The sequence below is a fragment of the Protobothrops mucrosquamatus genome, unplaced genomic scaffold (genome assembly GCF_001527695.2).
Source record: "Protobothrops mucrosquamatus isolate PMUCROS unplaced genomic scaffold, P.Mucros_1.0 scaffold_45, whole genome shotgun sequence".
NCBI lineage: Eukaryota > Metazoa > Chordata > Lepidosauria > Squamata > Viperidae > Protobothrops > Protobothrops mucrosquamatus.
In genome coordinates this window covers 666,532-687,646 of record NW_015386121.1, presented here as the reverse complement: position 1 = coordinate 687,646, position 21,115 = coordinate 666,532, and the positions used below count along the sequence as shown (strand labels likewise).

The window sequence follows — 21,115 nt, the reverse complement described above, 5'->3', positions numbered from 1 at the left end:
TTCTGAGTTAGATGGATATTTTTATTCCCAATTCAATTTTTAGGCAGAAATTAAACAAATCAGTACATTCTGCTATGCCATCTGCCAGATAGTTTTCAGTTCTACATTTCATTTCCAGACTGTGTATCTTGAAGTCTGAAATCATTATGCTGCTGGCAAGAAAGGTAGCAATACATGTGATGATGGTAGAATTGAGAGCAAGAGAGAGCAGAAATGAGGAAATATCTCTTGTTATAAATATGGAACCCAGTTCAACCCTTTAGGAGAGCATAGCAGACCGCATTTCTAGATATGAACACTGGTAATCTGACATATGTGGATGAAGGAAGTGCTTTTAGAGCCATATCACCTACCTATAAAATAATGATTTCCTATACTGAAACCAAATGGGGGACCTATAGAAAGCGTTTATTCCTTTTTCCTTTGCCTTTCCCTTCCTTTCCTTTCCTTGACTGCATAAATAGCATGCTAATATTACTAAACAATTTTTGTATTTTAATTCATTATTATTTTGATCAATTTACAGATGCAATCCTGATAGACTTCCTGTAACCAGATAGATTCCAGGAACCAGAAACAATCCATTCCATATTCTAGTAAGAATTAATAGGAGGGTTTGCCACCTTAATCCAACACTTAATATATTTTGTTATTATAAGCCATGTTTTTTATCTATCTGCTGTGACTATATCTAGTGAGAAACTTGTTTTTATATTTTTTTAAGAGAAAGGAGCCATATATCTTTATAATCCGTGGTACAACAATGACCATTTAGCATCAAGCCTGTCCCAGCCTACTTACCGGTAATTCAGCTCATCACATCCATCATTCTATCTTTAATTATTACAAACTGTAAGGGGGTGAGCCCTTATTAAACCCAGCCATACCTCTTTCTTATTCCATTTTTTTTAACTTTGCACAGAGCCTGAAATCGATAATAGTGAAACAAACAGCTTGCTCACTCTTGTAATTTAAGTTGGTCATAATAAAAATTGTGCTATTGCTCCTTTGGATTGATACATTTTTATTCATTTCATGGTACTAAAATCCTTTAATAATACTTGATTGCCTTTTAACACAGAGATACACACACCATCTTTTCCTGCTTGGCTTTATGACTTTAGATGAAAATGACTAGGCAATATTGTTATTCCATGTTATTCCTGAGCAGAGAAGAGCCATAAAGAAAAGCTTTTCTCAATCATGTTTTTACCTTCTTGGAAAGTAATGGTCACAAAGACATACAAGTAAAATGTACCTATTGCACAAGTACACATTTTAGATTTCTGATTTCCTGAACCTGCTTCATAAAGCTTTGAATTTCATTGTATCTGTTCAACTTAATGAAAAAAATAAAACATCACAAATATTAATTACACGCATATATTCATTTTTATAATATCTTATTTACTATTCTGAAAACATCTTGGTTTTCGTTTACTTTATCTTACATTAAAAGATCTATTATTCAAGTTGTCTCCCAAGCTTCTAATGTAAATTTTCTAAGAAAGAGGATTTATGATGTAAATAACAATCTCAAACTTTTATCTCTGAACAAATTTAGATAAAATTATATTATACATTTTAAACAAGATTGCATTCTACGAATTATAAGTAATGTTCATAAACAAGCACATGATACACTTTAAGAATAATACACTTTCATTCCTAAATTGAAACTTTGAAGAAAATGAAATATTTTACAGCTTACTTTTAAAATATTTTGGGTTTCATTCCACTTATTGGTCCACTCTTTGGTAAGTTCTTGTACCTACAAAATAAGCCAAAACAATACACATAGATTAAATCCAAAATTGAATTGATCACCAATTATTTTCTGACTGTTTCCAAGGTATTGGGGTTATTCACTCAACATTACTATATCGTGAGTAATCTCATGGATCTTATTCAGTCCTAATATTTTTAGTCCCTTTTTATTTCAACATGGACACTAGAAGCGTTGTTGCAAAATTATTTTTACTACATTAATTAGAAAAGTTTACAATGTAAATACAGACTGTCAGTAATTATGCTTGCCGGAGTTATTTTGAATCAATGATGAAACATTATTTCATAGCATTTATTTATATTTATAGTGAATTCATTTATACCACTCAGTATACATAAGTTACTAATTAATAAATCCCTGTGTTTTGAAGCACTCCATAGGCGCTGAAACACTTTTTATCCAGACAGAAACCTAACAGAGACTGCAAGCTCCATATGCCTGGAATTGGGCGCTTGAGAAACGGAGCCTTCTGCTCCGTTTCTAAACGCGCATTGGCGGAGCTTACAGTGCCTGAACTTGCACAATATTACGGGCACCCAAGAGCTTCCATCGACTTTCTTCTCCCTCAAAAGCAGAAACCGTGGCAAAGAGGAGATGGATCTTTTCAAGGTAAGTGAGTCTGGGATGGCAGGAATGGAGGGAGAAGCATGAGATATCTTAGTGGGTTGGGGAGACCTTGGGGGCCTGTTTCATCACTAGCCCTCCCCCCCATGGCCTTCTCCATCCTGAGATACCTCATGTTCACTTAATGAGCCGCGAGCATCTTAACGAGCAGGGAGTAATCTCATTCAAGGTACAAGGTTCACTACCATGAATACTCGAGTTATGAATGGAATGGGCAGGATCCTTTACATTCATAACTCGAGAACTACCTGTATCCATCAAAAGTGGTGCGACTGTTTGCCTAAGCATGCTTGGAGATAGGAGCAATGAGCATTCTAGGAAAGCAGTCAGTGTATTCCCCACTGTGTGCCTGTGTCCTCTCTTGTAACCACTTCCTCTCCAATGTCTCCACTTGGCAAAGGAGAAAAAAAAGGGTCAGATAGAAGAGATTACCTAAAGAGATAGCTTGACAGGCAATCTCTCCTGTACCTGACCTGTTCTTTCAATGTGTATTTCCCATTGTGTGCCTATTTAGTCTCTTGTAATCTGTCCTTCTCCTATGAGTGTGTGTGTGTGTGTATACACACACATACACACACACACACACATCAATTCCCTTCTTGCTAATTATCCCAGCATCGAGATTAGCATCCCAAAGGGAAAGGAAAATGGAAAGTTGAAGTAAAATTGTAAGCTCAGTTACAATTCCACTTAAGAGATTGGACTGCCCGTCTCAGTTGTGGTTGCTAAATGAGGAGTATCTGTATATACAGGTAATTTTCAATATACGACCACAATTGAGCCCAAAATTTATATTGTTAAGTGAGAAATTTGTTAAGTGAGTTTTGCCCCATTTTTTTATTTTTCTTACCATATTTAAGTGAATCATTGCAGTGGTTAAATTAGTAGCACGGTTAAGTGAATCTAGTTTCCCCATTGATTTTGCTTGTCAGAAAGCTGCAAAGGGGGATCACATGACTCTGGGAGACTGCAACTGTCATAAAGGTAAGTTGTCAAGAACCCAAATGTAAATCATGTGACCATGGGGATACTACAACAGTCGTAAGTGTGAAAAATGGTCATGAGTCACTTTTTTCAGTGCCGTTGTAATTTTGAACAGTCATTAAACAATCTGTTTTAAGTTGAGGACTACCTGTATATATGTGACACTGTATGGAAGCAAAAATTGGACTTTGTAGAAGCAGGATAGAAATATTATTTATACTTTTGAACTATGGTGTTGGGAAAAACCTTGAGAATGCCATGGCTAACCAAGAAAACAAACAAATAACAGAATAAATCAATCGAGAGTTCTCACTCGAGGGACAACCAGACTCAGATTATATTTTAGCTACATTACACAAAGATCCAACTCCCTTGACGAATCTACAATGCTGGGAGAGGTGGAAGGGGGAAAAAAGCATAACCATCATCAAGTTGTAGGCAATTAATTTTTCCAGGGAACCACATGAGAAACTGGGACTGCTGTGAAAGGCCGCAGCTACTATCCTCCTGCCTGCCACCACTGCCCTGCTCCCTGCCACCACTATGGGCCAGATAGGGCCAAACATAGGGCTGGATCTGCGCCACGTGCCATAAAATGCCCAGGTCTAATCAAGATGAATGGACTTCATTACATCAGGAATAGGTGCACCTAGGATGTTTGGGACTAGTCTAAAAATGTTGGTGTTTGAGGTACTGACAAAGTAAAACTTACTCGTGCTTCATTCTGTTGCAGTTTTTCTTCCATACTCAAAGCTGTTGGAGAATCCAGCAGAGCAATCTAGTTAAACAAATAAAACAAACTATTAGAATAACAAGAAACATTAGCTGGGCTACACTGTATTCAATGTTACTGTTCTGAAAATAACTGTACAGTTAATCTTTAAATGAGACAGAGGGAGATTTATAGTATATGCTATGCACGATTTTGTTATAGGCTACTTTTTCTTGCACTCAAAGCATCTACAGCAGTTCCCCAACCTTTCCAGCTTTGCGGACCAGCCGGGGCGCGGGGGGGAGAGTCGATGGTTCCACAGTGGCGGTGGGCAAGTCCATACACATGTGCCCACAGCTGCTCACACAAGTGGGGATGTGCGCACACATGCCCGCTCTCCCGTCTTTCCCGCAGTCCGGTTCCAAACAGATCAAGGCCCGGTAATGGGCCACAGCCTGGAGATTGGGGATCCCTGATCTACACTATATTTCTGCATAGTTGTGGAACTGTGTATGTACTTACTCATTTTTCTTCCTAAAATGAAATACAATAGCAATTAAATTAAAGAATAAATTAACTGAACTGATTGGATTACCTAAGGTGGATGTGTTTTTCTGTATGGAACACAATTCTTATTTTGAAAACACTTTATTTGAAAACCCCTCAGTACCTCTGAGGAAAAGATAGTGAACTGTTTAAAAAAAAAAAGCAAAAGTTCTGAAGTTGCCCATCAACAGTTAGCAGCTAGGTAGCAAATTGAACTGACATATGTTAGCAAGACAAAAGAATTTGATTACAGTTATTTGTTTTAATGGTATTTCATGTTATATACCATCTTGAGGACTTTCTTTAAGACTGAAAAAAGCAATAAATCAAAACTATATAAATGGCAGGCTAAAATTTAAATGATACAAGAAAATTTTCTAAATTTTTAGTGATGATATCTACTACAATATTTTATTATCTTGGAATAACAAGATAATACAAGTTCCTTCCTTTTTAGAATGGTGTCAAGTCAGCAAAACAGAGGGGATTGATGCCCCTTTCCAATGCAATCTTCTATTTGCCATCACAATCAGCTTCTGAAAATTGTAGCTATAGTACTGCAACTTGGATTGAAATGACTTGCTGAAAAGGAATAAAATTCCTCTAGATACAATTCCTAAAGGATTCCAGTAACTAGAGTTAGTATTTCCAAAAACAATTACATTTTGCTTTAGTAATATTCTGTTATGACTTTGAGATAAAATTAATAACACAAGTAGCAACAACTTGCTGTAGAGAAAATGGACATGTACTTTTGCCCCCATTCTATCTCTCTTTACTCCCCACTGAATATGCATAGAAACCCCAACATAAAGCTTAGTTATTTAAATTTCTCTACTAATCACAACACTAATCACTGCCTTATAAGAAAATACACTATGTTTTTCAAGCCCAGACCTATCAGCTGGCAACGTTGTTAAGGTATCAGAGACTAAGATGTAAACAAATACTGAAATACACATGTAAAGTATTACAGAACAGAGAATAGTGATGCTTCAATAAGGAGTTATGGAATCAAGATTTAGAACAACTGCCACCATCATGTTATTTTTTTTTTATCAAGAAGAAAGACTTGGTCAAGCGTCTTTAACAGACAATGACTTTTCCTTGAAATGAAAGATCAAGAGCTCATGGCTAAAATTGCTTACCTCAAATGTCAAAGGCAGAGGACCCAAATCTATTCCTTTCCTCTATGCAAAGGACAGACCACAAAACACAGGCCTCAATGTTTAGATTAAAAAAATGTGAATTATCTATTTCTAAACCGTTTGATGGCTGATTCTTAACATACACAGTAATGGATGTATTTGGGGGATTAACCTAACATTCAACACTGCCCTAAATTGTCTCTCATCCACAGGCAAATTTTGTCAAGAAACATTTAGTCTAGAACCGATGCATATACATTAGTATAATTTAAAACAGAAGATACTATTTGAGATTGAAATCACTGCTGTCCCTAACCTGGTTCCCCTGAGCAAGCAGAGTTTTCAGTCTGGCAATTTCAGCTCGAAGTTCACGAATTAGCTTAACATTTGGATCTTCATTAATGGTAGGTTTGTTGATTATGTTTTTAGCTCGGTTTGCATAGCGAAGGGTGCTCAATGTTTCTCCATAATTGACATCAGCAGGTGATATAGCTGAGAAAAAAGATTTCAAAATTACGTGATATCAATATCAAGTTTCATTTAGAAGTTTTAAAAGCTCCTTATGAGTAGAGAAAAAGCAAATGGTTTCTTTTGCAACTACAGCCAGATTGGCATTTATGAAAAATTATTAATGCAGTTGTCATTTCTACACATGGCTCTAATGAGTATTTTATTACATTTCACTAGCTTGGGAATGATTTCAAATGTCTACGATTTCCTTACAATTTTACAGGAGCCTGAAGATTATTATGAAGAGTATTATGACATAAACTGACTCTTCATTATTTTTCTCTCCACTTCTACATAGGCCCATATTAAAGCTTAGACATAAAGGTTATATTATTAAAAAATAATATAACAATATTGTATTCTCGGTACAACTGTTTAATGATCATTCTGTATGTCGTGGTAGTCAATTTAAGCTACAGAGAGCTTTTCTAAAATAGATAGAACATTCACATAAATGAAAACACACTTACTTGCAATCATTATTGTTTTAGAATTTCCTCCTAGGCTATCTTTCAAAAGCCATGTCAACACAGAATCCCTGTAAGGCACAAATACTTGTTTTTTCTTTAGAGGAGGGTTTGAGACATCCTGAGATATATCAGCTATGAAAAAAGAAGCAAGTCATTTTTATAGAAGGATAGATAATGAGTTAATTCAGTTTTGCAATGAATTAAACATAAAGCAAGGGATATACCTAAGGCAGAAATTACATTTCCCAGAGTAACTAGGGATTTGTTTATATTTCCTCCTTCTTTTAATCTGACACCTGTGGCACCGGTGGCATCTGCTCTCTCACTTCCAGCTAAGTCTACCAAATGTATCTTGCTGACAGTCTCGCATGGCATTTCAGTGTCAAACTTAGCCTACGGAAAAATAACAAGAACAAAATACAATAATCTGAGTATTAAAAACAAGAGTTGCAGAGGTGGTAGCAAAACGTTTTATATGTTTCAAATTTAATGTATATGTCAGCATACTAGAGACATCACCTTTGAATAATAGCTTAATCCCTTTAAATTCTACTTTAATTTAAAACATATAACTAAGATAAAAAGAGGTCAAATATATTTTGTTTATCTTTTCCAAAATATAAAAGGCATGTGTAAAATACATGGGAATTAACATTTTGAACATATCCAAATATTCATTGGCACCTCTTAAATCCACAGTGAATTCCCATTCATAAAGGAAGATTCTGGTATTGCAAAGATGCCCAATCGGTTTTCAAGTTATATTTTTAAAACAGCAGTTTTTAAATAATGAATTTGCTCTTATAAGAAGCTATTGATTGTCACTGACCAAGCTATGTAGTTATGCAATGAAACCTGCTTTACATATATATATTTAAATGAGTGCAATCTTGTAAGATTTGTATATGCACATTTCCCTTAAATTATTTGAAAATTCTTAATCACTTCTTTTTCCGAACCATATCTCGAAAAGCTGGAATTGAACAAAAAATAGAATGCGCTGGAATTCCTTAAAAGATTTCTAGAATGCAATTTGTGTATTTATCTATCTGAGGTAACAAGTCTAAACATTGAGGTATGCTATGTATTCAGTCTACTAAAAATTATTTATTTCTTTTCGAAAAAATACAATTTCCTCTTATTGATATAATCAGAATAGATACTGAGACTCTAATTAGACATCCCAACAATTTTTATAGTAAAGAATCAGGCTGAGGGGTATCAATACAATGTTCATAGTATTCCCTGAATACTTTCTCATGTGTTGTCTTTCTTAGCATTTATCCTGCATGGCTCTAGGGCCCACTTGTTTTACATTCAGCTCACCTAGTTCTTACAAAGAAAATATCAATGCAAGATGCAATGGAGAATGTTAATTTTTATCTTGTAAAGGCTGATGCTCATTAGGGCTAAGAAGGGCAGTCTGCCTTGTGTCACCCAGCTAGCTTCCATGCTTATGGGAGGACTAGAACGTGGATCTCCCTACTCTTAATATGGCTTCTTAACCCACTGCATCACACTGGCTCTCATTCCCCATTTCAAATATTAGCCCAGTAATTAAAAATAAAACTGTGTAATTAACAGTAGGATTAAGCAGATAAGCAGGCATGTTTAGAGTTAGGGAAAAGCCATGAAAGAAATGCTATCATTCTTCCACATTCCAACCAAGTGTGGGGTTAAAAGTAAAACTAAAAGAAATTCTCATATCCAGTATACATACTACATACATACACAGTTTACACATATCAGGGAAGGATGACTGCCATTTAATTTATTAGAAAGGCTTTTTTTTTTCAAATTAAATGACAACAGAAGTTGAGTTGCAACTCAATGTAAGAAATTTCACCAATATTTTTTTTCTTACCTGAGTGAAATTGATTGTGAAAATTGCATGTGATCTGCTGCTAACATCATTCATTCCAGTTGCAGCAGTGGTTCGATTTATATTCCCTCCTTCCATAAGTTCCTCTACATCACTATAATTTTGTACTAAGTGTTTTGACAGATCTGAAAGAAATCCCAAATGTAAGTAAGACTTTTGTGGTATTAATCAATTAAACATAAGACACAAACAGATCTCAAATTAATAACACAACATTTTAAAAGCTGTTAATATTTTTATAAATATTACAGATAAATATAAAGTGTCCTCTTTTTTCTTTCCTACAGTTACCAGAAGTGGGTTCCAAGCTTCTTTGTGACTATTAAATGTTGGCAAAAAGTTAGATTTTCTATTTCTCTGGTACCCTATTGCTTTTCCCCCCAGTGTAGCTCTTTCCCCTCTTGCTTCATCTTCCTTTTCTTTTTTTTTAACTTGAAGAAAGCCAATTCCTTTGTGTGGGTCATCTTAAGTTCGGTATTCTCTTTTTATTAGTACTTCTAATTCAGTACTACTGCACAGAAGTAGAGAAAACAATATAACAACTACATGGATGAACATATATTGCTCTCTCTCTCTCTCTCTCTCTATATATATATATATATAATGTATGTATGAATGTATGTATGTATGTATGCATGCATGTATATGTATATGTATGTATATATATGTATATATGTGTGTGTGTGTGTATATATATATATATATATATATATATATATATATATATATATATGAAATATAGGGATTGTTAACCTGAAAAAAAATCTGCAGTCTTTCTAAACACTTTTTATTCTTAAGGCACCATGACATAAATTGGAAAAGAATATATTATGCCAATTATAATCTAATAAGTATTCTTCTATCACAACCGCCTAATTTATATGGCAGACTCATCAGTAGTTTCCAATCACTTAGCAGAACATCAACTCCAGAAATAAAAAAAAAACATTGAAATTCACCAAGTGATTAGGGTGCAGCTACATACATTTAGTAAATCAAATATGGATCATAGAGGTTTATAACCAAGACAAATTTCTGCATTCATACATACAGGCAGGTATCCAATCAATGGAAGTGTATTAAATTGTTTAAAACCCACCTTCAACATAAGGTCCCTCCTTTGGATGTTCACGAATTCTTAAATTATTTGTTTCTGAAGACTTGCGCCTCAATAAATCCCTGACACGCTCATTGTAAATTTCCAGGTAACTGAAATATGAAATAAATGTACTATATATCAAAACATTATTCAAGTTTAAAATTTCATCTATTCCACTGAATCAAGATTAATAGTTTAGTTGCAGCTCTCCAAGGAAAAAGGCTAGACTGATTTTGCTCTTCCCTAGGTAGCCTATATGTCATCTGTCATACTATTCCAGATAAACCATCAACCCTCTAGAGCAGATTTTTCAAAATGCCCAGTCATCAGAAGAGACTCGGTTATGTTTCCAACAGTTTCAAAGAGGTCAGAAATAAAGAGCAGGCCTTCTAAGTAGTTAGCATTTTATACCTTAGGGAAAATAACAAAGAATGTGTAGTATTTAAGAAAGGTAAATAGGACTGCTGTAAATGAAGCAAAACAATCAGACCTTTTAGGGACTCTAAACAGAACAGAAACTGTGGAGAGGGTGCTTGTTTCATTGTTAAATAAGGGTATAGAACAGTAACTCAGTTAAAAAAGACAAATCAATTCAGGAACCTTTGTTTCATTCATTTTTGCACTGCATCCTGACTCTTGAAAATTCTTTCCTCCCCCTGAATAAACATGCTGCCTTGAACTACTCTTCTAATGAAGAAGGAAAAATGCAGCAAAAAAGGAGAAAGAGATGAGGATGTGGATGATATAGCCATGTTGTCACTACGCAAACATACCTGACCTCTGTTCGAAAGGAGGCTTCATTCCATCTTGTTTTCTCATTTACTCGGTTGAATAATCCTTCACAGATCCGAGGTATTAATCCAGTATCTCCCTACCAAAAATAATACATTGATATATACTGCAGGGGTCTTCAAACCTGGCTGGCTGAGGAATTCTGGGAGTTGAAGTCCACAAGTCATAAAAGGGCCAAGTTTGAAGACCCCTGATATACTGCAAGACAAAAAGTCACTGATACAGAAAATATTCCATTCAAAAACGGGGAACTCTTAGGTTTCAATAAGTCCTTTCAATTTACAATCATTTCTATCTCTCCAAATTGTATTTTGGGTAGTGGGGAGATTTATATTTATATTTATTTATCCCTTTAAGAGCTTCTTAAGCATGCTATGTGCACATGCCTCACTAAAACCGTTATGGAACTGTTATGTAAATTTATGCGCTTACTCCCCCCCCCTTCTCATTTAGCCCTTTGCTCTGATGATGTTAACAGGTTGTTAACGAAAGCTCAGCAATTAATAAAAAAAAAGCCTTTTACCTTACATCCCAGAGTGCTTTATTTTTATCTGATTGACTTTAAATGTCCATACCTGGGATTCCAATATTCAAAATTATCAAAGACATAATATATATATATATATATATATATATATATATATATATATATATATATATATATATATATATATATATATATATATATATATATATATATATTTTTTTTATATANAAAAGGCATCAACTTATAAGAAGTATATTCTGAAATGAGTAACTTACAGCATTTCCCATCATTGTATAAGACTTCCCAGATCCAGTCTGTCCATAGGCAAAAATACAAGCATTATAACCTTCAAAGGCAGATTGGAGGACATCAATTCCAAGGTTGTTAAATACCTGGGGATCCAAGAATGACAGAAAGTAAAATAAAATTTCAAAACATAATTTAAAATATTTTTAATTCATTTCTGTAAACTATTACAATCACTTTAGTACAATATACTGCAAGAACACTAACTTAGCAAGCATTTATTAGAGATGGTCAATTCAAATATTTATTTAGAAACATAATTCATATATTTCACCAATTGCACACTAAGCAACATACAATATTTTACAATATAATCTTGGATGGTCTTCTTAAGAGTCAGGTCAGGTTCCTTATTTCTTTTTCTTTCTTTTTACTGTTAGATTTACAGCTCTCTTTAAAAATATTTATTTTTTGAATCATAATAAGGACATGAAAATATTGAATGTCTTAACATTCACAACTTTTTATCCAAGAAGGCTATGTGAATATTATACAGGTTAAACTTAAGATCATTAATGTGGAAGTAACAATTTATCCTTTTGGACTCATTCCCAGGTTAATTATTGATAAAACTGAAACATCTGTTCAAAAACCATAAGCATGATTTATATTCTTTTACATACACAAGGGAAAGAAAAATCCAATGCAACACATCAGAATTTTTTTTAAAAAACCCACAATAGTTTCTAAGCAAAGTTGCAAAGTAGTTAATAGACATTTTGTGACAGAATTGCAGGTTTACATGATTTCATATTGCTGGCCAAAGAGAACAGAAGATCACAATGGAAAAGAATGTGGATGTGTAGGTAATTTCATACATAATAAACAGTTGAAATAAGCAGTTTTAAAATCATCTCTCAAACATTCAAACAGTAAACGTTGGCATTATGTTTTCACTCTGAGTGTTATTAATGTCATCGGCCTACCATTTCCTGAGATGCATAATTTGGCCTTTCAGGATCAACTGAGAAGTAGGAGAAGTCATATGTAAATATTTTTGTTCGTTCTCTTCCCAAGTCCCCAGTTCCTCCCTCTGGGATCTAAATAAGTGGATGAACAAACAAATTACCACTGCATTCTATACTAAGATAATAACTGTACATTTCTTTTTAAAACGTGAATATGTAGTGAGGTGAATATGCTAGTGCCTATCTGTTTCCTAAATATTTAAAAATACTTCAAGAAAAGCAATTTCAAAAATTTATCCTCCACTACTCACGTCCTATATTATTAATATATCCATTAATTTTATTCCATAGAGAGTCCCCATCTGCACTTATTTATCCATGAGTATTGGCAAACCACTTCTACCATTTCCAAGAACATACCGGTAGCCAAATTCAGAGGAAGAAAATGAGATGATCAAGTTACATTTCTTTCAAAATTAATGGACTGATTCAATAGATATTCTAGCCTTTTATCATTTACATTAAGGTTACAGAATTAACAGGAGTAAAATAGAAAGGAAAACAAAAAAGAGAATTAAATTCCTTATTATTGCAATTAGAATACCCTTTGATTAATGGGAAAAGTTAATTTTAAAATGCATATAAAATTAAAATGCCATATATTTTAGTTACTTACTAAATGCAGGTTAAATATATTGTATCAATTTCTACTTGAACTGAGGAAGGTGGGCAACTATTTTGTGGCCACTGACACACATTACCCAGTTTCTCATGAGTTATTGATATGAAACAAAACATAGAATATGCTAACATCTCTGGATAAACTAACCACAGCTATAACAAAGAACCTTCCCCCAAATGAAAAGACTCAAGCCTACTTATTTGTTTGATATCCTGGTTATCATAATACTAGCCTTTATACCTTCCAAATATCAAAGACAAGAAAGAAAGTGTTCAGGAGCCCTCCAGAGTTTGGTATAAAATGTGCAGCAGTATAAGTGTTTTAAATAAATAAATAAACTATTAGTGTAAAAAAAAAATACCACTTCCCTATATCGGGTACTGCTAAATTCTTCAAATCTTTTCTTCTTCTTTTATGATACTCATCCTGGTCCTCTGATTTTAAATTCTGATGATTTGTCTGCTACATTTTGTTAACAGAGGAATCAGAAGGATACACTAAAATAAAAATGTTTCCAAAGTGGCTGAATATACTCACCTTTAAGTTAGTGATTTTTGTCTGATTTTTCTCCATTGAAATAATAAACTTAGCATCCAGCTCCTGTTCCCTGCAGAGCAAAATACTACAGTAAATTAACATCATGAAAACTTTATTATGACCAGAGACCAAACTTAATAAATTTATAAACATTTTATCATCTTCAAGTTCACCCAAATATATTGAGATAGTTATCTGATACAACGGTGTTGATCTTCTAGACAGCACACGCTTGTTGCTAAGAAGCAAAAATTGACAACTAGAAAGTAACTCTGTTACTTACATAAATTCATAAAAACTCTCAGATCGTCCAGGCAATTTCTTAAAAAGCAGCTGAAGTAGCATAGAAAGACATGTTCCATAGATTTAATTTCACCTGAATCACATGGGCATAACATTTAGTAGAATCTTGCTGAATCTGCTCTCCAAGACTGCTGAAGGGAGACCATTACATAAATCATAACATAAATTGTACGAAGCAAATCTATTCTTCCGTGTCCATTTATTGTACATTTTTTCACTGTGTGGTCTCTATGATGTTCCTTAGCATCTCTTGAGAAGTCTTTCACTTGCTTTGATATGCACTACAATGAGGTCACTGTTTAAATTGAATCATACAGATCAATAGTTTTCTCCAGCCAATCTTTTCTTCTCATAGTCCCAAAATACAATTCCACCTGCCTTACTGTTTCCACTCAACTTCCCTAAAGGATTAGGCACATGGTCTCAGAAAATCAAAAACAGAGGACCAAAGAATGGAATTTGGTTATTTAGAACCTCTGCTTATACATCAAAACATTGAATGTAACACACCAAGATATTATTAAATACGCGTGGAGAACCAGAGGAAATACAGGGAGGAGAAATGTGAAAGTACAAGAGTTGGAAGGGTGAATTATTGTCAGTATCCTGATTATATTAATTTTAGTGAGGACATTCTGTGTAAATTATTTAGATTAGATTAACTGTGCTCTTCATTTATACAAATTACCCGATATTGGTAAAAATATGCCACGTCTTGAAAGTGGACAAATGGGATTGTCCAGAAATAATGTCATTAGCAACGCTATGAGACAGCTAGGAAGAACAAAAGATAGAGATCGGGCTGTGGAAGGACACTGTCATCACTGAGACAGAGTTGCAATTTGCTTCGAGGTTAAGAGTTTTGTCTGTTTGCCAGATGTCACACAAATAGCTGGAAGGTTCTTAGATTAATTAAAAGACCTGTGAGCAAGCTCATCTGTCTTCTAGTTCAAGATCTAGGAGGAGCAGGATCGTTAGAGAGAAGAGTTCTTGTCTGTTGGTCCATGTGTTTTGGTGTGGGTTGAAAGAGCTATATGATGTTCAAGGAGCCAGGATCAAAGCTGTGGTGGAGAGCAGGCAATGTGGCTGGAGGGAGGATCCCTGAAGGAAGGAGGAATGTGCATCTGAAGACCCAGCAGGAGAAAGCAGTGTTAGAAAGTGAGATTTGCAGAGCAGATTGGCTGCAGGAAAGAATAGAGCAGCACTGGAAAGGGCTTGAAGTGTGGCCAAGATGCTGGCTTTTCAAGAGGCTCAGGAAAAGCTCTTTTTCCCTCTTTCCCTCTCTTCTCCAGCCAAGAGTGGAAAGGGAAAGCACTACTAAGCTAACAAGAGTTAACAACACCATGATTAAATTTAGCAGCTGTATGAAAAAGGAATTTCTAAGTATATTACTTTGCTAAGATCACTTATGAAATATGCACACAATTTACTTTATTTGCCCTGTAACAATAAAAATCACTTTGACATCTGCATTAATTCCTATGTTCTTCCTACCCTCTGACATAGACCATCAGATGCACAAAAATATGGAGTAGTTGCTGGATGTTCCTTGCTCTGCCTTGTTTTCTTATTAGCAACTAGCTGTACCCGGCCACGCGTTGCTGTGGCTCAGTCTGGTAAAAGCGTGTGTTGCTTTTACGTCCAACAGATGGCGCTGTTTTTCAAAAAAAGCATGTTTTACCTGTCACAGGTGTGACATCTATATAATATAGGTATATAAAAACACGTGCGTATTCGAATGCAACATTGTGTCAACATTTCAAAGCAATCGGTGAAGAACTTTTGGAGATTTAAGATTATGAACAAACGAACATTTACATTTTTATTTATATAGAAGATTATGCTTGGGCAATTATAGCATCGGTATAAACCATAAGAATGAGGAATGGGAAGAATTTACAGGTAGTCCTCAACTTATAACTGTTTAATTATGGCTAGAAGTTACAATGGCCTCGGAAGAAGTAACTGATGCTCCATCCTTGAAGTTATGATCATTGCACCCAACTCCCAGTGATGTGACTGCAATTCAGATGCCTGGAAAGCACTTTACATTTACGATGGTTGTAGTGTCTTGTGGTCACATGATCACAATATGTAACTTGTGGCTGGCTTCGGACAAATAAGGTCAGTTGGGGAAGCTAGAGTCCCTTAATGACTGCAGTGCTTTGCTCAATGACAATAAGAATGGTTGTAAAACTGGATCCAGTCATTGCATCGCTTAGCAACTGAAATTCCAGTCCTAACTGTGGTTTAGGACAAGAACCTGTCCTCCAGGCATTTGTTTTTGGTGGCTGGTAAGATATAACAAGTAGGGTCTACTAGGGTAGGTACAGATAGTACCAGGAAATGAAGCAAAAGTGATTAGAGTAATAAAATACTAAGTTACAGGCTAGAAGATGGGATAGAAAAACACGTGATGGGCTGCAATGAGTTTTTTCAGAAACTGGAAGAATAAAACTGCTCAAATATATTTGGACCTCAAATCCAACTGGAAAAGTCCTATGGAGATGATTCAGTCAACATTTTGTAAGGTTATCTATATACTGAGCTCACCACTCAGCAGCTTTTGATACCGTTCATCTGTTATTCCCTGGAATATCTCCAAGGGTTGGGAACAGAAGACACTCTTTTACATGATTCTACTCTTCCCTGTGGGGAAGTATCCAATTAGTGTTAGTCAAGAGAAGTAGTGTTTTCTGGGTTACAGCCCTCGTTCTTTGGAACAGCGTATTTCCTGAGATCAGAGTAGCTCTCACCCTGTTGTAACAGATTTTATGAAATCTGTTATAATCAAACTTTTCAAAATATAGGAACAGTGATAGTAAGTAGTGTGTTCCTGTCATAGTTTCACGGTTGACACTTAGGATACCAAAGTTTTGTAATTATAATTTGCCATCTTGTTTATTTTGAATTTTAACTTCATTTGTGTAAGTGAGGTATATAAACTGTTCAGAGTCCCTTTGGGTTGGAGTGGCATATAAACACTAACAATTTTTTTTTAAAGTGCTGGTCATCCAGATACAAACGTTAAGTGGAAGAAACCAATCATTTATATCCATTTCACTCTGGCTTTAGGCCTGGATAGAGCCCAGAAACTGCTTAGTTGCCCACATCAATCACCATACAAAGAGAAAGACATGGAATATGCTACAGCATTGACTCTCTGAGCCTCTTTAACATGACAGATTGTGGCATATGACTGGAGCAAGTCAGTGGTATGGAATTGGAAAGATTATTGGTTCTGTCCTGGCTTTGGTTTTGTTCTACCTGCAGGACTGGCACCAAAAAGGTGTAGTGAAAAACTTCTATTTGGACACTTTGTATTTAAATTAGGGGACTCACTAGATTTTTTTTTTAATGTGACCTGATGTTCAACCTGCTGGAGGTGTTTATCCAGATGTTTGGAGTATGGTATCATCAATGTGCTAGTGACACTCAACCCCTTTCTACTTGAATAAGGGAAAACTATGCATGTGCTTAAAAGTTGCGTGGAAACATTAATGGAATGGATGAGGTTCAAAAAACGTAAGCTGAATATTAGATGGAATAATTGAGTACTTTTGTTTTCAGGTCTAAACATTAGGAAAGCTTCATCTTATAGATGAGAGCACTTTCCTTCCAAGAGAACAATTGCATATCTTAAATATCACCCAATTCTTTGCTACTAAAGGCACAGTTGGCCTCAATATTAAGGAGGGCCTATGTTTAGTCTTGGCTAAGGAACCATCTTATAATGCCTGTCAATTTTATCTGAAAATCCTTAACATAATTTTATCTAAAGGAGTTTACATGTGACATTGTTACATAGAATTTGCTTGAAGAGACTGAACTTTCACTTGTTGCTACATAAATTATTTCTATAATAATGAAGGCAGATAAATAGTAAGGGAAATGCAAAAACAATTATGGACTTCAATCTTAATTTCATTCCTCCCACAAAAATTTCTACCTTCATCTCTTTTGAAAGACTTTAGGTCCTTATGTTCACATTAATCTTTTTAGAAAAATGTTCAAGATAGGATAAAAACTGGAAGAGAAGCAACATTCAGAGAATTGGGTTTGGGCAATCTGAAGTGTTTCTAACCTCTTGCAACATTCTACCTCACATATTTAAGAGGGACATGATTTTTCAGAGTGGTTTGGATGGCTTGCAAGTAGCTATACCAGTGATGGTGAACCTTTTAGAGACTGAGTGCCCAAACTGCAACCCAAAACCCACTTATGCATCGTCGAGTGCCGGGTGGGTATGGTCAATTGGGTGGGCGTGGCCCATTGAGTGGGCGTGGCCCATTGAGTGGGCGTGGCAGCGGTGGTAACGGCAGACTGGGTGGGACTAAAAAGTTCAATCAATCAATTCCAACACTGCAAGATCTTTTTTTTTTCTGCGAGAAGTTGAAATTGATTGATTGAACCTTTTTTTTTTTTTTTGCACAGGCCTAAAGCGAAAAGGTTTTATAAAACCCAGCTGAAGGCCTAGGAGTGGGGCGACGGTGCACGTGCCCACAGAGAGGGCTCTGAGTGCCGCCTCTGGCACCCGTGCTGTAGGTTCGCCACCACTGAGCTATACAATATGGCAGAACTGATTTTTTTTTTAAAAAAAAAAATGGCTGTTTATAAATTTGAGGAACCAAATCATTCTTCATTTTTCATACAGTTCTTTTGGACAAAATCTTTTATAGCCAAGTTTTATGTGTCACGGATTTAATTTTCTATTTACCTACTTTATACTCCTATATAATCATTCAGAAATTCTGAGATAATACTGTATTCCTAGGTATTTTATTGAGTCTTACTTGGAAACCTTGCTTTCATTCTTCAAAAAATAGGAAAAACAGAAAAACAGTTTACAGTACTTCATTATAATAACATAGTTGACTCTCAAGCTGAGTTATAAATGTCTTTCTGCCACAATATAATTTGTTGCACTGAATTCTGTAACCATCAGAATACAACTGCCTGGCTTATAATCAATACTAATAATCAATAGGCAAATTCCTCAGGGATATTTCTGCTTGACACGTTATAATAAAGTAGTATTTCAAAAAAAGTTACAAGAAGCAACAAAGCTTCAGGATTACAATTCCAGTTAACTTTATAATGGATAAATAACTTCCTCTGCCTCCATTACTGACAATGCATTACTAACAAGGCCATAAAGACTAGCCTTGACCTTTTGCTATTGATTAGGAACGGATAATAGGATACTGGATTGAAATTGAAAAATTAAATGGGTGGAAAACCAACTGACTAAAAACCAACAATGCAACACCCACCCCCATATATCAAATTTATACTGGGAAAGAAAAAAAGTAAATTAATACAAGATATACCAGAAGATAAATGCATTAAAATGCATATATACAAAGTAGACTTTTTGTAGAAAGAAAAAGCTATAGGAGTATTTGCAACTACTAATCTGTAAGGCTGATGCATAAAATATGTTGGTGATACAAAAAAACTAAGAAACTCAGGAAAAAATTGTTATACAATACTGCAATATTCCATAATAATTTCCTTTGATTTGATCCTTTTGACTTTATGAATACATTTTCTTGGCACTAGTGTAGAATTAACCTCCCACTATAATTCTCTGAGATTTTTCTTAAGTATCTAATTGCAGTTTAACCTTAATTTTTTCTTTGTGTCTCCAATTCAAATACTAACATGGGGGATCCTTCTTAGCTTTTCATAGTACTGTAAATCTAGGTTGAGTATGGGTTGCTCTCTCACTGGACATATTCTATATAAGATCAACAAAAAAGATTACCAGCCCCTTAGTATATTAAAGCTAGGGATTGCAAATATAAAAATGCAAGGAATAAACCAAGTACATAAAATAATGATGAGTTTAATAAATTTATTTAGAAGCAAGTGATAATTATTTAAGGGTTACTTTAATGGAAGCATCTAAACATCTAAATCTGATAATTTTAAAACCAATCATTTCACAATTTGATTGTTCCTAATTAGCCAGTTGTCCTTAGTTTTTTGTATGACATAAAATGTCATCAATAGTTCATTAATATCTTATATTTACTCATTTGGGGTATTCTTTGCTGAAACAGTAAGATGAATTTGAAAGCCTCAATAAATCAGATACTGCTGTTGCATATATACACATAAGCATGGTTCGCTTAATCTTCATTTACTGAATAAATCACAACATAAAAAAGGATAAGGAAATCTCAGTTATCATAATCCCAATTGTCTAAAACAAAACCAAGAAGGCATGTAACTTTTCCCCCCTCACTGTTCCCATTTGATTGCTTGAATTTCTATTCATTACAGGAAAATCTCAAAAGACAAGAACTATTGTAAACTTTGGGGGGGAAAGTGCAATCAAAACAGATCTGCTATGACTACCTATACGATTTATTCTGGAATACACTGATAATTGTTGTTATTGGTCGCAGATGGTTCTCCACATAATCTGTTATCAAATTTCAATGAGTTAGAGAGGCAGCCAACAAGAAGCAATCAATTGTTTACTGGTTTTCGGTTATGGGAAAATGCAAGCTAAACAAATATCACAATTACACGTTTGGTGGAATCTTACAAGCGGCTCACTTTCCTGAAGTTGTCCTTATATACATTTTTAAGAAACCGCAATTATATTCTGAACAGGAAATATTTTAATAGACAGAAATATGCCTGGGTCTTATACAACGTATGCTTTGAAGTCCTGCCCACCCATCCGTCTCTATGTAAATCCGACTTTTTGAAAAGCTAACTTTCTTGTGCCTTTACTATTTAATTGTGTAGAAAGGAGAGGGGGCGAATGATAGCAAATGATAGCTTTACCAAAAAGGACCAAGAAACCAAACCAAACCCCCATTAAACGTTACAAGTAGAACACGAATGTCCTTTCCACCTGCTCATCGGCAGGCCTTTATTTATTTAGCTCTCCAGCGTCACGCTGGCAACACGCCAGTTTACAGCAGGCAAGTGAAGCAGGCAATCCAGCACAGGGTTGCGTACAGTATCGCCCTCGGGGGTTGCTCTGTCCCTGCCAGGCCGGAAAGACCAGAGCCACCCACAAGACCCTCCTACCGTGGAGCCTGGGGGAGGAGGAGAGAAGGGGCTCGCTCGCTCTCTCACCTGCGGTTTATGGGCCTGACTCTGACAGCCACCTTCACCGAGGCCATGGCGCATATCCCGTTCGCGAGCGGGCAACCCCCCTCGCCTGCTCCCCGATGAGGACCCACTTTCCCCAGAGACGGGCACTTCCCCGGGGGCTCAAGGGGTCACATCCCTGCGAGGACCGGGGAGAGAGGCCTCCAACTCTGACCACCTCCGCTTCCCACTCGACGCCCTGGGATTGGGAGCGGAACCGGGA

At 35.5% G+C, this 21,115-nt stretch overlaps 1 protein-coding gene across 4 annotated transcripts in view; it reads right to left on the bottom strand.

The window, feature by feature from the left end:
- Positions 1–21,115, bottom strand: part of KIF16B (kinesin family member 16B) — a 137,104-nt gene extending 115,989 nt beyond the window's left edge. For all 4 annotated transcript variants that reach the window (XM_015811077.1, XM_015811085.1, XM_015811062.1 and 1 more), the window contains exons 1-12: positions 20,878–21,115; positions 13,477–13,546; positions 12,276–12,389; positions 11,319–11,435; positions 10,538–10,635; positions 9,765–9,874; positions 8,648–8,790; positions 7,008–7,176; positions 6,784–6,915; positions 6,120–6,295; positions 4,110–4,175; positions 1,712–1,771 (exon numbers count right to left, since the gene is read on the bottom strand). In XM_015811077.1, the coding sequence (XP_015666563.1) occupies positions 1,712–1,771; positions 4,110–4,175; positions 6,120–6,295; positions 6,784–6,915; positions 7,008–7,176; positions 8,648–8,790; positions 9,765–9,874; positions 10,538–10,635; positions 11,319–11,435; positions 12,276–12,389; positions 13,477–13,546; positions 20,878–20,924 (1,302 nt within the window). In that variant the 5' untranslated portion in view covers positions 20,925–21,115. The remainder of the gene's footprint in view (positions 1–1,711; positions 1,772–4,109; positions 4,176–6,119; positions 6,296–6,783; positions 6,916–7,007; positions 7,177–8,647; positions 8,791–9,764; positions 9,875–10,537; positions 10,636–11,318; positions 11,436–12,275; positions 12,390–13,476; positions 13,547–20,877) is intronic.